General features: G+C 39.6%; 1 protein-coding gene and 1 long non-coding RNA gene across 3 annotated transcripts in view; both read right to left on the bottom strand.

The window, feature by feature from the left end:
* Nucleotides 1-1480: 1480 nt before the first annotated feature.
* LOC142046745 (uncharacterized) lies at nucleotides 1481-13573 on the bottom strand. The gene is made up of 2 exons (XR_012655747.1): nucleotides 13464-13573; nucleotides 1481-2094 (listed from the first exon to the last, which is right to left on the bottom strand). It is a non-coding gene; the product is annotated as an uncharacterized LOC142046745 (long non-coding RNA).
* Nucleotides 1481-16756, bottom strand: part of ZBED4 (zinc finger BED-type containing 4) — a 30277-nt gene continuing 15001 nt past the window's right edge. For both annotated transcript variants that reach the window (XM_032776487.2, XM_032776490.2), the window contains exon 3: nucleotides 1481-7458. In XM_032776487.2, coding sequence (XP_032632378.1) covers nucleotides 3543-7064 — 3522 coding nt within the window. In that variant the 5' untranslated portion in view covers nucleotides 7065-7458 and the 3' untranslated portion in view covers nucleotides 1481-3542. The remainder of the gene's footprint in view (nucleotides 7459-16756) is intronic.

Below are 16756 nucleotides of genomic sequence, written 5' to 3'. Positions count from 1 at the left end.
AAGCAAGCATGATATCAATATACGCAAGACTGTTTGACCACAGCTTTCACTGTTCGTGGGTTACACAACTGGTCACAGCTTTGTCTTAAATTTAGTTTGCCACTATGACTGGTTGAAGCAGGGGGCAGGAATAAAAGCATCATTAATGAGAATCCTAATCTTAGAAAAACAAATTTAGTGTAACTTTTAAGGAATATAGTATTTTTGCCCCGAGATTCCCCCCACCCCGCCCCTTACAGGGGCGGGTGCTGTTCCTTTTGATGTGTCATCAGTGTGTAAAAGTTGAATTGTATTACATTTGTTAATATAAAGTTACGAAGAAGTGTTCAAACCTGAATACCCTAAATTTTAATGTCAAATATTTTATTATAGGTGGAGCTAGTAGCACTGCTTGACATCTTCCATTATATGACCATTTTCTGTTGATTACTTTGCCAAACTTTAACCAGTTGGGCTGAAATTTTCGTGCTGGGTTTCTGCCTCAGGCTGAACTTGATTTTGGAACGTTTTTTCAGTCATTTCCAAGAAAGAGACTAAGGAAAAATACATTTTACCTATACTAAAAAATTCTGGCAGTCTGAGAAATTTATCTCCCCCATGCTTCACAGTAGGGACTTGAAATTTGGTAGGAGATGGATTTCAGAGGAGGGATTTTTACTATCCCTTTGAAAATCCACCTAAATTTGGTCATTATGTCTTTGAAAAGTTACAAATCTGAGCGTATCTGACCAGTAAGTGTTTAGCAATTAAAAGTCTTTGAAGATTCTGTCCCCTCTGAGCACACTCAAGCCTGTCACAGCTTTTAGTGCTGACCAGCCTGTGCACGCATCATTCTCATAGAGTGACTGAGCATGCTTCAGCCCAGGGGTATAAAAGCTCAGCAGGACTTGTTCCGAGCCTGAGTGAAGTCTAGACTAGAACTGAGCAGGGACCCAGTCTTTCGCATGTTCTCATTGACCCACTGTGCTGATGCCCAGGCAATGTAGAGGAGAAAGCCACCTGGACTTAAATGCAGAAGGCACAAGAACCAGACTCAGATGGGAAAGCACTAGGTTAAAACAAATTCAGTTCTCAGGTGGCCAAGTATAATTCCCATATATTTCAGTGGCGTTATTGTGCATATAGTTGAGAACAGAATTTAGTTTTAATTGTTCACAAAACATTTTGAAAATAGGCTGTTAATGGAAGTGTCATGTAGTAACTATTAAGCCCCTGGGAGAACATCCTTGCAACCTTTACTCAGGTCAAGCAGGGATACCGAAATCACTGCAAGTACTTGCAGTAAGACCCTACTCAACGTAAGGGCTACAAAATATTGCCTTTGAAATCCAGAGAGCTAAATATACCAATTCATCTCCCTTCCATATAGTGTTCTATGCTAAAACATATTCTGTATGTATTTTAGTCAGTTTCATTCTAACATTAAACAGTTTTTCTACAGGTTTTCTGAAACGAAAAAGGCAGTGTTCAATAGCACTAGAATTTGCAAATAAAATGTTTAATTTCAGAAACTGAGTTCACCATTTATAAATACACTAAAACATAGTAAATGTAAAATTAGATTAGCATAGGTACAGTATTTTAACAAAACTACAATTTTTCTAAAAGGTCATAGGCAAATGAACGACTTGCTTCCCAAAAGTATTTAATCAAACTGAAATGGGAAGATGACTCTAGTAGTTGAAAGAAAGACCTGGAAAACATTGTTTAAAATTTAAATGCTGGCTATTATTACTCTATTTTTGAAGTTTAGAGAGTTCTACAACAACTCATTTGTAGGGCCCTGCCAAATACACAGCTATTAAAAATGCATCACAGACTGTGAAATCTAGTCTTTTGTGTGCTTTTACCTTATGCTATACAGGGGAAACCAGTGTTTCTCAAATTGAGAGTCCTGACCCAAAACAGAGTTGCAGGGGGTCAGAAGGCTACTTTAGGTGGGTTGCGGTATTGCCACCCTTACTTCTGCACTGCCTTCAGAGCTGGGCAGCTGGAGATGGCAGCTGCTGATTGAGGGCCCAGCTCTGCAGGCAGCAGTGCAGAAGGTTGACAATGGAGGGATAGCTCAGTGGTTTGAGCATTAGCCTGCTAACTCTGGGTTGTGAGTTCAATCCTTGAGGCGGCCACTTAGGGATCTGAAGGAAAACCAGTACTTGGTCCTGCTAGTGAAGGCAGGGGGCTGGACTCAATGACCTTTCAGCTCTATGAGAGAGGTATATTTCCATATAATACATACCATATCATGCCAGCCTTACTGCTGCCGGTGGCAGCTCTGCCTTCAGAGATAGGCTCCCAGCCAACAGTCTACAGCTGCCCAGCTCTGAAGGCAGAGACAGCAGAAGGGTAGCAGTACTGCAACTCCACAATAACCTTGCAACCCCACCCCCATTCCTTTTTGGGTCAGGACCCCTACAATTACAACACTGACATTTCAGCTTTAAATAGCTGAAATCATGAAATTTATCACTTTTAAAATCCTATAATAGACCGTGAATTTGATAGGGCCTACTCATGTGCATGATGGACACCAACAATTATGAATCAACCCTACCACATAAAATTCTAAGCAGTGCACCATATCCATAAGGCTATTCTTCAGAATCAGAGTTGGTTATTTTTGTACTAGGAACTTTAAGACAATTTGTTATACCCAGCTGTAATTGTGTTGGGAACCAGGGTACAATTTTTATGCCAGGCAACCCTTATAATTTTGATGCACTAAAGATTTAAAAAAAAAAAATTTAGATCAGACCTTTTACTGTAAGTTTCTTGCCTTTTCATACACTGCATTAAACAGCAAGCAGTCATTCACAAACTGATAAAAACTTCCAAAAAGAGCTTATATAAATACTCAGAATATTTCTGTAATTCAATTACAATGTAAAACCTGAATAGAACAGCACATGGGAAGTTTTATTACAGATTACTCTATAACTGATGTTCCGTGATACCTCTAAATTTAGTTAACATTTTCAAACAGTAAGTCAATAGTTTCCTGTCATAGTAAACATCTTCCATAATAATTCTTCATACCCTTTAAGTACTTTAGGGCTTGCAAGTAAAAAGATGGCTTGAACTCCACCTTTTATGTACAGCTTTCTTTTGACAGCTACAAAAGCTATTTTGCTGCAATTAAAGCAATGTTTAACTAAAATACAGTACCTGGTTTATAGTTTTTACATAATTGAATAAAAAACTACAGAATAGAACTGTTTACATCTTTTTTGCCATTCTATTAAAACAAATGACCGCGCTTTAAGTTCATTTACAATTATGGATTAAAACCTACATAATTATGTATAATTTGACAAGACAGGCTATTTCTAGTGTGAACTTTTAAAAAACATATATACAATATCTGGCCTGAAGAACTATGAATAAGGCACATGTAGACATTTTAATGAAAGCTGACAAACTAAAATTTTGAATTATGGTCACTGATTAGATGTCATACATGGCCCCTACTGGAGCAATTTAACAATCCAAATATTTAATATCCAGTGAGCAACAATAGTTTTAGTCTGGCAATTTGTTCGTTAATTTCAATACTGGAAGTATATTAAGGGAAGATTCACTTTCAAAAAGATAAGTTTTTCAAAGTGTTCAATCATTAGCCTTGACTGACTAAAGCTGCTGTTTTCATTGGATGTATTGAACAATCTCTCTGAAGGAACAATACTTGGTGGACAACCCAAGAATCTGACAGCCAGTTTTGACAATACTGGCCACGATGACTTCTTAAAATCCCAGTAAGTTAGTGGATCACAGTTATGCTCAAGCACTTCTTCCTCCAAGTATGAGAGCACCATTTCCTCTGGTAACTTTGCCTTCTCTTTTAGATCTTTTGATTTTTTCATGTCAGCCATAAGTGACCAAAGATTATCCTCCCTACAGGAGTTTGTAGATGGTGAACCTATATCGCACCCATTAGAAACAGGTTTATCATCATCTGAGGTAGAACTCAATATTTCCAGCTCCCTGATTAAGTCCAGTTTATACTGTTCAGCCTCCTCCTCTGTAAATAAGGATGTTTTATAGCGGGGGTCTAAAAGTGTAGCAAAAATGTACCTTGGATCATGAAGTGTGCTGGACAATCTACTCGCCATAGCTTCTTTCAAGGATTTTAACATGGTGTCAATGCCCATTGTTTCCTCAAACAACATCTCTATTTTTCTGTTAAGTATGTGAATCATTGGAATCACCTGGCTTAAAGTGGACATGTGTGTACTCATCTCTCTACTTGCAACTTCAAATGGTTTCAGAGCATGACACACAGATTGCATAACTACCCACTGATCACAACTTATCAGCTCCCTAAAGCTGCACTCTATTGACATTTCATCAATTGCTCTTTTCTGTTCAATTAAGCGTTCAAGCATATGGAATGATGTATTCCATTTGGATGGAACATCTTGAATAAGTTGATGCTGGGGCAACTCATATTCTTTTTGTAACTCAGCTAATTTCTCCTTTGCTTTTGCTGACCGATGAACACGTTCACAAATCTTTCTTGCAATACTAAGCAAATTTTGAACCATTCTCTGACTTTTAATAGCCTCATTTACTATGAGATTAACAGTGTGACCAAAACACTGCACACTCGAATGATCACTTTCATTTAAAGTTTTTCCTATACTCTGATTATCAGTAACAGTAATCCCAATCTGAAGGCCAATGGAAGTTATCCATGCTTCCCACCAATATTCTAGCTGCTTCTGAATACTAATGCCATTGTAGTCACAATCAATCTGTGACACATTTAAAAGTGCTGTACAATGGTAATCTTCACACTGTGGTCTAAATGAGGACTCAAATGTTACCCAGTGAGCAGTAAGAGTTAAGTATTCTCGTGTTTGATTGCTCATCCATATTCCTGATGTAAAATGTATTACTCCGCTTTCAGCTTTTTTTAGATGTGAAATAATTATTTGTTTCACATTATCATACATTTCTGGAATTGCTGTCCTAGAAAAATACGATGGTGAAGGTAAAGAATACTGAGGTTGCAAGTATTCAAGCAGTCTGTTAAAGCCAATGTTGTCTACAAAAGAATATGGCTGAAGGTCAAGTGCAATCATTTCAGCTACAAGACTTGTAATTTTTTTGGCAACTGGGTGAGAATCACAAAACTTGTCATTGGTTTCATCAAAGGTTGACGATCCTAATAATTCTGTGTTCAGTGGCTTGCGATTATCCATAGAAGAGGACAACACTGTCTCTGAAGCATCAGTTTTCAGCACATTGTTATGAAACCGCTGCAAATGTCTTAGAAGGCAACTTGTACCTAAATTTACTGGCTTTTTCCCCCTGCTTATTGTACGTCCACAGTGCATACATATTACTTTAGTTGAATCTGCAGAACAAATTGAAAAGTGATTCCACAGTTTTGAGGTCTTCTTGCTATTGGCAGGAAATATAATTGGATTACCATTTGTAACCCTTGTGGGTAAGTCAATCAATTTTGAGGATGAACATTCTGCAGAAGCCAAAGTAGCATAAGGAGAATTTGCCAAACTTGCATCTATAAAACTCTTTTGGTTCCCAATCACCTCAGGGTGGCGTCTATATAGATGTCTCATCAAACAGCTTGTGCCTACATCTCCTTTTTTCCCACAACTTATCATACAACTGCAGTATCTACATACAGCTTTTAGACTGTCCACTGGAGACAGTGAAAAATGATGCCAAACTTCTGATTTAAGCCTTTTCATAATCCTTTTATTCTGCTGAAACACAGAGCTACGTTCAAATATCAATGGACTTAATCCCTCACACTGCTTCTCAGGAGAAGACACTAAGGAGACTTCACCTATATCATCAGCTGACAACATCGATGAGTCTTCCACCAGAGCATCTCCAGAAGGGAGAGTAGAATGGATCTCCTCTGCTATTCTATCTGGAGAGGAAGAAGCAGACATTGATTCTTTAATCAGTTTTCCTGGAGAGGACGACACAGAATTCAGATCACCATCAGAGGGCAGTAAAGAAGGCAATAAAGTTGGAGGAGCAGAATACAAGGGTGGTATGCTTGTACCACCGCCATTCTCCTGCAAAACAATAGAACGATGGGCTCTCCACATGTGCCTTATTAAGCAACTAGTTCCTAGATCTTTTCCATTCTTTCCTCTACTGAATTCATTCATGCAGTGGATGCAAACTGCTTTAGAATTATCTAAAGGAGACAAATAAAAATGTTTCCAGACAGCAGATCTTCTTCTGGAACCTGATGTACTCTTTGGAATTGGAACAGTTTTCTCTGCTACATTCTCTACAGTTTCATCATATTGATTGTTGGGTAGGGGTGGAGATGACCCAGCCATGACTTCTTCTTTGATGCACTTTTCAGAAACGGAAAGGTCTGATATTTCTTCAGAAGAGACTATAGAAACAGATTCCTCAATTACTCGATCTGGAGATGGTATCTTAGAAGCAATTTTCTTGACCAGTTTTATAGGCGATAACACAGCACTTAAATCTCCAACATCTGCAGACTGAGCAGGCAGTAACAATGAAGGTGAAGAAAGAGAAGCTAGACCTGGCATACTTCCATTTTCTTGAATAAGTACAGTAGGATGAGCTCTCCTCACATGCCTCATGAGACAACTTGTACTTAGGTCCTTTTCATTTTTACCCCTGCTAAATTCTTTCATACAGTACATACATATTGCTTTAGTGCTGTCTCGAGGGGATATAAAAAAATGATTCCAAGCAGGGGATTTTTTCCGAGAGCTTATGTTTCTGCTAGAAAGGAGGCTTTGTGTCACAGCTTCCATTGCTACATCATAAAGAGTACTACTATACTGAGAAAACAGAGATCCATAATCATCTTCATTTTCGGTAGATAAATATTTGCCAGGATTGTTATTGATGAAATGTTTTTCTTTGTCGTCTTGTTCATCACTACTGTCTGTATGTTTCAAATCTTCATGTTCATTTTTTATATCCATTCTTTCCAAAGTACAATTATTTATGCCATCTTCTTCTTGTTCTACTTTTAAATTGTTGATTTTATCTAACACAAAATTACTGTCCATTTTTGGGGAATATGCCTTATTTTTTTCCATGGGTGACAAATTATTCTTGAGTCTTCATGTATTAAGAAATAAATAAAAAGTAAAGATGATTTAAAATTTAATTTAAATGATATATCCTGTGTAATGCACAAACAAAAAATGTATCAGTATAACCCTTGGGTTTTGTATTCTATATTTTTGTTGTGCAAATTTAAATATCATTAGTCACAAAAAAAAGTACTGAAAAATGATAGCTCTAATTTGTAAAATCTCAATTTCTTTCCGGGACCAGGAGATCTCAGGTCACAAATTAATTTCTCAAAGACAGCTACTGTTAAAAACTTCATGTTGTAGACATAAGCCTATGAACTGAATGTTCCATTTTCTTCATCAAGGAAGCCATTCTGTTGATGTTGATTAGGTAATTATGATCCTTTCACACCATCTAGAAGTAAAAAGAAAACCATGTTAAACAGTTCAGATTATTATATAATACAAGAAAAATTAAGATATACCAGGGAGTGGCAACCCAAATTTGGCATATGACTTGCCAGGGTAAACACCCTGGTGAGCTGGGCCAGCTTGTTTATCTGCCACTTCTGCAGGTTCGGCCGATCGCAGCTCCCACTCGCTGCAGTTCGCCGCTCCAGGACAATAGAGGTAGTGGGAAGCGGCGGCCTGCACATCCCATGGCCCGTGCCAGTTCCCGCAGCCCCCATTGGCCTGGAGCAGCGAACCGCAGCCAGTGGGAGCCGCAATCAGCCAAACCTGCAGACGCAGCAGGTAAACAAACCAGCCTGGCCCACCAGGATGCTTACCCTGGCAGGCCGTGTGCCGAAGGTTGCTGATCCCTGAGACAGACTTCTAGAAACATAGGGGGATTACATATTAAATAAGCCCAATAAAAAAAAAAAAAAAAAAACACAAACACACCAAAAAAACCCCTGACAGTTTAGTATTTGTAAAAAAAAAAAAAAAGGGGGGGGGTGAGGGGGACTTTCACTCGCGAGCACACAGGTGGAAATGCTAGTTATTTTAGCTTTGAGTTTTGCACTTAAGGATTTTAGTTTTGCTTTGTTTCAAATTTCAGTGATTGAATTCAATCTCCAAATTTGTTATAATTCTTCAGGGAACAACTGAATGTTCCATATAGTATGTTCAGAAACATTTATTAAGTTTTGATGAGGAAATACTTATCCTGTGAAATGCATCCAGCTTTCTGGAACCTTTGGGTTCCTCTAGCTAAACAACCAGAGTCCTCACAAACTCAAAAATTCCCTCCATCACTTTCCTCATCTTGGATGCAAATCGCTTTTGATTTTTTTTTTTTTTTAATTAAATGCAGTAACTGTTTATTCAAGATAATTGAACAACATCACAAAAAACCAATGAAGCTGCTTGGCTCTGTCAGCAACTTCCTTCTCTGACACAACAGGAGGCAGCTGCTTTTCCAGCAGAGCTGCAGGCTTCCATATTGACACCCTGGATTTCGATTCTATCACCCTGCCCCTTCTTACTAATAAGGGCGAAGAGGGTCACAGAAGCAGAAGCTGAAGTTGTAATGGGCCACAGTTTGAAATTCTGCCAGGAAGGCAGCTGTTCCCTCTGACTTAACTGTCTGTGGTTCATCAGAGCACTTCTGGTCTGACATCTGAGAAAGCCTGTCAGTCTGGGACTCAGGTGCTGGGTTTACTAAACATGGTTAAGGTGAGGGAAGAACAGAGGTTGGCAGCAAGGCTGGAGAGCAGAGCTCCTGGCTGACTCCTAGTAAATGTCACTGATTAAATGGATCTGCATTAAATGCTAGAGAAGGATCAATGACAAAACCTGACACTTAACGCTACAAAATGCACTCTTGTCTTGTGCAAATAACATTTTTAGGGGCTAAAATTCACTCTGTGGGAAAGGCACACAACAAAATGCACAGATTTTAGGCAGGCTTCGACATATGTTTGTAAAAATGTCCTTGCTAATTCTCCCTACCTGTGTTTCACATATACAGGTGGCTTCTCTGTAGACTCTGCAGTGTGATGGATACAAAGATTATCTGGACACAAGGCAGGGTAACAAATCTGCATGGCACATGTAGGGACACAGGAAAAGGTTTGTGATACCAAGAAGCTTTGACAGAGCTGTCAACTCTTCCAGCAAACTTGATTTTTGGCCTCTGTTGTAGGCAATCTTGGGAGGCCACTAAAAGCCACAGCCTTTGTATGACTTTCAGACCTGGAGGAAAAAGCCTTTTTGTTTGGTTAGCTTCAGTATTTTCCTACCTTCTAGGGAAGAACAGTCTATCCTAGCTGCTGCAAGAGGTAGTGCACCCTCCTGGGAAAAACAGGAAGAGTCAATCTCATTTTCACATATAGAAAGTGGGCAGCAGAAAGAGTACAGCAGCTCTGCTCCCTCCTCTCCTGTGAAAAGTTTCCAAGAAGGAAAAGAAAACGACCCTTGCTGATCACCAGGCTTGGAAAGTGGAACCCTCTTGATGCTGCAGAAGGGCCAGATGTGGGCTGTGTGGGGGGCAGAAGAGAATCAAGAAAATTAACTGGCATTTTTGGTTTTGGAGAGAGGATAGAAGCCCTGCACAACAACATCAGGCAGCATTTAATACAGATTTGTGTAATGTAATCTCATTTGGGACTTTGAGCGAAAGCTTCTGCAGCTAGAGCCAAAAGTCACCTTACTTGCTAAAAACTTGTGAAAGCTGGTAACATGATCTCTCCCTCTCACACACACATAGGAGTGGGCAAGGAGTCCTCAAAGAGGAAATCAAAGAAAATGGGGGATGGGAGGAGCACAGAGAGGAGGAAAGAAAATATTTGGCAGATGGTGAGTGTATGCGAATTAGTTAATACATATCCCTTAAATATGCACATGTGCATAAACACAGGAATTTTGGACCTACAGACTAGTTCCCAATTTGAGGAACTTTAAACAGCCTTTTTTCAGGAATTATTTAACTCTCATCTTCTAATAATCAGATCCCTTTAAGGTGACAAGATGAGCATCCAAAAAGTGGAGCATCCAAAACCATTAGTCAATCACTTTTGAAGTTCTGTCATGAGTATTTAAGTGGTTTGTCATCCCTATACATATGATTCTTCCCCCTATTCAATTCTACATAGGATTTCAATCAGTTCAACTTTTTTTAAAATGTACAGTGGCATACAATGAAGTCTAAACCTGTTTACAACCATGCTACAGGATTTATGCATGCTTGCACACTGGGCACAGAAACTCTACTGTAACTTAAGAGCTACTTCTAGAAGTACAGGATATTCAAGGAAAAGGTTTTTGGTTTGTGTAAGGGACATGCATAAAACAGATACCCCACAATACATATTTAATGCAGTCAGTAAGTCCCTCAGCCCGCGCCGCTTCCAGCACCTGCCATTGGCCTGGAGCAGCGAACCACGGCCAGTGGGAGCAGTGATCAGCTGGACCTGCAGACAGGGCAGGTAAACAAACTGGCCCAGCTTGCCAGGGGCTTTCCCTACACAAGTGGCGACCTCAGTTTGAGAAATACTGATTTATAACAATGTGTTTTTAAAGGTGCTTGAGTTATAAAACTAGTAAGTATATAAAACTAGCATCATATATGGTTGCTTTAAGGCAGTGGTTCTCAATCAGGGATATACGTACCCTGGGAGTACACAGACATCTTCTGGGGGGAGGGGTATGTCAACTCTTCTAGATATTTGCTTAGTTTTTACAAGCAAGCAAGCAGTAAAATTCAGATAGAAATGAAGAAAATATTGTTCAATACTTGGGGAAAAATTAAACAAAATTTGTAAAAATGACTGAGAGAATAAAGCCAGTTAAAGGGAGCAGACATTAAACATGTCCGTTTTCCATGGAAAATTAATAGAAAAACTGGAAATGCTGTCAAATTTACTAGCTTGTCCAGAGATTTAGAAAACATGGAAAAACTCAGTGTCCAGTGGAGATACTAGACCTCACTGGTGTTCTCCAATTCTAACCAAGAAACTCAGGGCTCTGAATGGCTTATATTCTCAACTGATATCATATTTCAGACTTTAAAATGAATTATGGAATATTACTTAGCACACGCTTCTATAGTTCTTTAGATTTTCCAGCTGTTGTAAAAACATTAAGTAAAATTTAGGAAATTAAATATGATTAGAGATTTGTAGGACTACTGTGCTAGATTTTGGTAATGAGGAAAGAGTATCTCGCAAATTAGATATTAGTAAGAAGCAGACATCAAACTTAAACAGATATGTCTTAAAAGACCTAATATATAACTATTTATTTTTTAAATTAATGAACTTGTTTGAAGAAAATATAGAATAAGACAAAGTTTATGAAAGGAGATGACAACCTAGGAAATTATTATGCTAATGTTTACCTGGTATTGAAGTGAAACAGGTCAATATTAAAACAAGAGTATTAATATGCAACCATTAAGAACAACATGGTGAACGATAAGCAACACAGGTTGATAAAAAGACAACTATGCCAGATAAACCTGTTAGCCGCCCTTTGACAAAATTACATGTTCACTAAACAAAGATTGGGAATGCAGTGGGATTAATTTATCTAGAGACTTTATACCAAAAGCTTTTAATCCAGCCCCACCTGGAAAGGAAAATACTAAAGTTGGAAAGTTACCATAAGATTATATTAAAAGATAGTGACTAGGGCTCCATTCCTGAAATCAGATCTACGTAGGCAGAGATTTACACACTCCGAGTCTTACTGAAGTTGACAGGGCTCTGCATAGGCACAGATATCTGCAAGAGTGGATCAATTTGCAGGATTAGTACTTTAGTTCCCAAAAGTTACTCTTGAGACCTACGGGAATAGATCCTGTGCTAAGCCTCACAGCATGGACTGAGCGGGGGTGGCGGGGGGAAGAGAGAGCAGAGTGGGAAGTGGCTAAGGAGGGTCTAAGTATCAGAGAGGTAGTCGTTTAATCTCTATCCACAAAAAACAAGGGGAGTCTGCTGGCACTTAAAGATTAACAGCCCTTAAAAAGAGGTCCGTGATAACTAAATTAATCCTCCAGGAGAGGAGTGAAGTACATACTGATACATTCTGTAAATTATATCAATGTAGGATGGCACCTTCGCTTGGGACGGGAGGAAGAGTGACATGTGGCCGTGTGAACCCGAGCTAAGATGGCTAAGGTGAATAAGAATAGCCCAGGCCACCGCTAGGCAGGCACTGCGCTTTACAGAGCTGTGACTGCTGTGTCCAGCTTTGTCTAACACATTGCTGGGGTGTGGCTTAACGAGTGTGGGAACTCCCTGCCAGCGTACGCATCTAGGGCAGTCTTACTATGTGCCGTATCGGGGCGTTAAAATCGATTGCTCGGGGATCATATATCGCGTCTGACCTAGACAGGATATATCGATCCCTGAGCGCGCTTATATCGATTCCGGAACTCCACCAACCCCAACGGAGTTCCGGAATCGACATGGCGAGCCGCGGACATCGATCCCGCGCGGTGAGTAAATCGATTTTAGATATTCAACTTCAGATACGCTATTCTCGTACCTGAAATTGCGTATCTAAAAATCGATTTTATCCCGTAGTGTAGACCTGGCCTAGGTGTAAATGTGTATAACATGCAGTCTGAGATGGAAAGTGTGTGCTCAACAAGACAAACCCCCCGCCCCCATTTGTGTGCGCACAAGCTGAGATGGAAAGTGCGTTCTGGACTCTCATGCACAAACATACAGTTTACAAACGAGACTCTAGATATCAGGTCTAAATAATTGTTTTGAAGTGGACACTAGTTTTTAGAGGAAAGAACATCCATGGCTAACATCAGCAATAATCTGGACATCATCTCCACTCTTCTCTCCTTTGAGGGTCCCCAGTCCTGCTGTTGGTATTCAGACAAAACTGCCCTTGGTTTTAAGAGAGACGTGTCTGTAAAGTCTGCAGAATTTGACTGTCATCTATTCCAATTCAGTTTTTAATATTAACTTTACGTTTTTTAACAAAATCTTGAAAATATTTCATTATTTACATGTTTTGGATCTTTATGACTTTTTTTAAAATGCATCCGACGAAGTGGGTATTCACCCACGAAAGCTCATGCGCCAATACGTCTGTTAGTCTATAAGGTGCCACAGGACTCTTAGCTGCTTTTACAGACCCAGACTAACAGGGCTACCCTCTGACACTTTTTAAGATAGCACATTGTAATAGACTAGCAAACTTCCTTGTTGCTCACCAGTTCCATTATAATAGATGTTCGCTATTTTGAAAAACAGTGTGCATGTGCAATAGATGACCAAAATTGTGAAATTATTAAAGGCATGCAAATTAAATTATGAAAGGGTCCTGTTTTAAAAGTGTTTTTTTTTTAAAAAAAAAAGTTAGGTGTGCGCATTTCCTGCTGGATTATGATGCACCTGGAAAGATGCACTGAGATTGGGAGGAGGATAGCTCAGTGGTTTCAGCATTGGCCTGCTAAACCCACGGTTGTGAGTTCAATCCTTGAGGGGGCCACTTAGGGATCTGGGGCAAAAATCAGTACTTGGTCCTGCTAGTGAAGGCAGAGGGCTGGACTCAATGACCTTTCAAGGTCCCTTCCAGTTCTTGGAGATGTGCAGTGATCTAATTGGAGATATACCTATGTCATCAAGAAAACAGTTCTGTTGGTTTCTTTCTTGGGCTTGTCTTGCAGCAGGAGGCTTCTGGGTACACATCTGGCTCTGTTGATTTGTTTCCTTATTTCCTAATGCAAGTATCATAGTTTTGAGAATGCTTGCTGAAGATCTTGTAGGCGTTGGTCTCTGTCTGAGGGGTTGGAGCAAATGCAGTTGTAGCCAACTACAAAAGCAGTTTCTCCTCCCTTGGTATTCACACCTCAACTGCTAGAAAAGGGCCTTATCCTCCCTGATTGAACTAACCACGTTATCTCCAGACTGATTCTTGCTTGCACATATATACACCTGCCTCTGGAAATTTCCCACTACATACATCCGACAAAGTGGGTATTCACCCACGAAAGCTCATGCTCCAATACATCTGTTAGTCTGTAAGGTGCTACAGGACTCTTTGCTGCTTTTTCAAATTTGATTCACTTAACAGTGACAAACTGGAACAACAGGGGAACAATCTTGTGATTAAGCACTGGGCTAAGACTCCAAATATCTGGATTAAATTCTCAGTGCTGCCACATGATCTTATGGAAATGTTAGTGTCTCTGCACCTCAGTTCCTCATACTTAAAACAGAGATAATATGTTTCTCTCACTCTCTTGTCTGTTCAGATTACGTAAGCTCTTTAGGGCAAGGATGCCTTGCAATAAGTTTCTACAGTGCCTAACACAACAAGGTCCTGGTTTTGGTGTGGGTCTCTAGGCACTACTAAAATACTTATTGGAATAAAAAAAAAAAAGATATGTTTCGTCATTTAAAAATATTCTAGATTTGGGACCTGAAGGGAAACAACTTATTTTAGGAGGGATTAGGATAGTGGAAAATTTTAATCTCTACATCAGGGTACATAGAAAATCATTACTAGCTGTTTGAATTGCAACAGAGAAGAAAAAGAGCATCCATTTCTGCCCTCAAACGGCAGAGAATCAATATCAATGAAGTTACACTGGTAAAAAAAACCTATGTAAGTGAGCAGAAACAGGCCCAGAATGTTGTGCAGTGTCTCTATCAAGATAGGGGACAGAATGTTGGACTCAGATGGTACGTGGAGATTCTGTGACAGTTGGACACAGGCTGTTGGGAAAGGCAAAGCAGCATCTGAAGTGCAGTGATAGCAGCTGATTCCCCTCTCCCCCCCCCCCTTCCCTGGGAAGGCAGGAAACCAGAACAGGCAGGAACAAGAGTACAATACAGACCAAGGTAAAGCACGAGGAGAAAAGTGAAAATGAACTGTGGAAAATGATGGAACAACATAAGAAACCCACAGACCTAGGCAGACAGAGCAGAGTGGAAGGACTGAGGAATCCAGCTACAAAGGTATGTGAGCTCCTAACTGTTCTGACTTTCTGTGGAGACAATTCATCTCTCCCCACATAACTAAAATATCTAGGTGCCTGGTCCGAGACTGAGATCAAGTCAATAATTCATTCTGGTCAGGGGCAACAGGTGTGAAGATGTGAGTATGCAGCCACAACTATCACCATCTGGGTTATTTAGCCCTAGTGACAAATGTAGGGGGCTGACTTTTTCAGCTGTATCTTCAGCTATAGAAACTATGCCACAATGTGAAAATTAGCAATACAATTACTTACAGTATAAAATCACAAAATAATATTACTGTGTGTAAACAAGAACCATTTTGTTTATATTAAAAATTAGAGTAGGTCTGTTGATTTCAAGTTACATTTTTGTTCTTTAACAACCTCTTGGGTATCCAGCCTCCCTCTACCTGCCCCATCACAAAAAAGAATGTAGTAAGATGACACCAATAGAAAGCTCAGAAATGACTGTTTCAGTTAAAAGGACACAGTCAAGCTGAAATATAGCCAGCCTTACAAAATACATCAAAAGTGGATTCAAGTCAACATGACCCAACTCCAACTTCCCCAGGCTAATCTGTGATTTTACAGATTGCCTTCTCCCTTCTTAACCTTGCTGCTTCAGCCTTCATTGGGTCCACAGTGGCCACTGCCAGATGCTCTTTCCCTGTACCCTTTCCAAGGGCATAATGAAGCAACCCTCCACCCCCCAGGATCCCAGCGCTTCTCGCTCGCATAGGTATTAAGCCCCTCACACAGGCACACCCTAACACCTGATTCTTCCTAGTTCTACACAAGCATTCTGGGTTCAAATCTGGAATCAGCAGCAACTCTGCTACCATATTACTTTTAATACATTTCCTGAAACATGTGAAAAAGAGCCCACCTCAGAACACAGAGAAGATGTGCTAGTGTACAAGAAGTGAAATGGACCAGCAATTAAATAATGAAAAGATTATACAAATCACTGTCAAGAACTAAAGGAAAAAAATTCACGACCAAAAGAAATTTCAGATACAAGTATGATTCCTGCGTTGAAGAAGTCCCTTTACAAACTTTACTCAAAGACATTTTGTAATTTAAACATGTAGTTTAAAATAAAAGCATTCTAAGGAATGTGGTCCTATAAAGAACTGATCAAGTCCTTATCTGCATAACAGAGCCTATTTACTCAAACTAGCCCTCCACTCACTATGCAGCATCTTCATAAATGGAGATTTTATTCCTCAAATATTACACGTTCTAGCTATGTGTATCAAACTAAGAAGAGAAACAATAGATTATATTGTGCCCACATGGGCAGTATGTTTGGCGAAAGTTTAGCTCTAAAGCCCATATTAAGGCATCTGATTCTCAAAACTGCAAAGCATCCAAAGTTCCCAAATACCTCCATGATGGCTGTTGGTTACTCAGCATTACTGAAAATCAAGAGGGTGCCTAAATAATGACTAAGAAGCCAAACTTTAGGCTATTTTGGAAAATGTTGGCATTCATTCTGTGTTTTTCATAAGTCACTTAAAAATTACTAGACATTTATATTCCTGTAGCACCTACATGCCTCAACCAAGCTGGAGCTCCATTGTGCTAGGCACCAGACAAATATAAACAATCCCTACCCCAAGGACTGCAGTCTAAAAGTAGTTCTTGTTTTGCACGTTTTGAGGGTAAGCACTATTCATTTTGCAAGTTCTAATCCAGCAATACAGTTCATTTTAGCCTGAGACACAACACCCTAATAGAAAAATCATTAAATATATATTAACTTTAAGTTACAGTTGCTCTGCTA

The sequence above is a fragment of the Chelonoidis abingdonii genome, chromosome 1, assembly GCF_003597395.2.
Source record: "Chelonoidis abingdonii isolate Lonesome George chromosome 1, CheloAbing_2.0, whole genome shotgun sequence".
NCBI classification, from domain to species: domain Eukaryota; kingdom Metazoa; phylum Chordata; order Testudines; family Testudinidae; genus Chelonoidis; species Chelonoidis abingdonii.
This window is presented reverse-complemented; position numbering and strand designations above follow the sequence as displayed.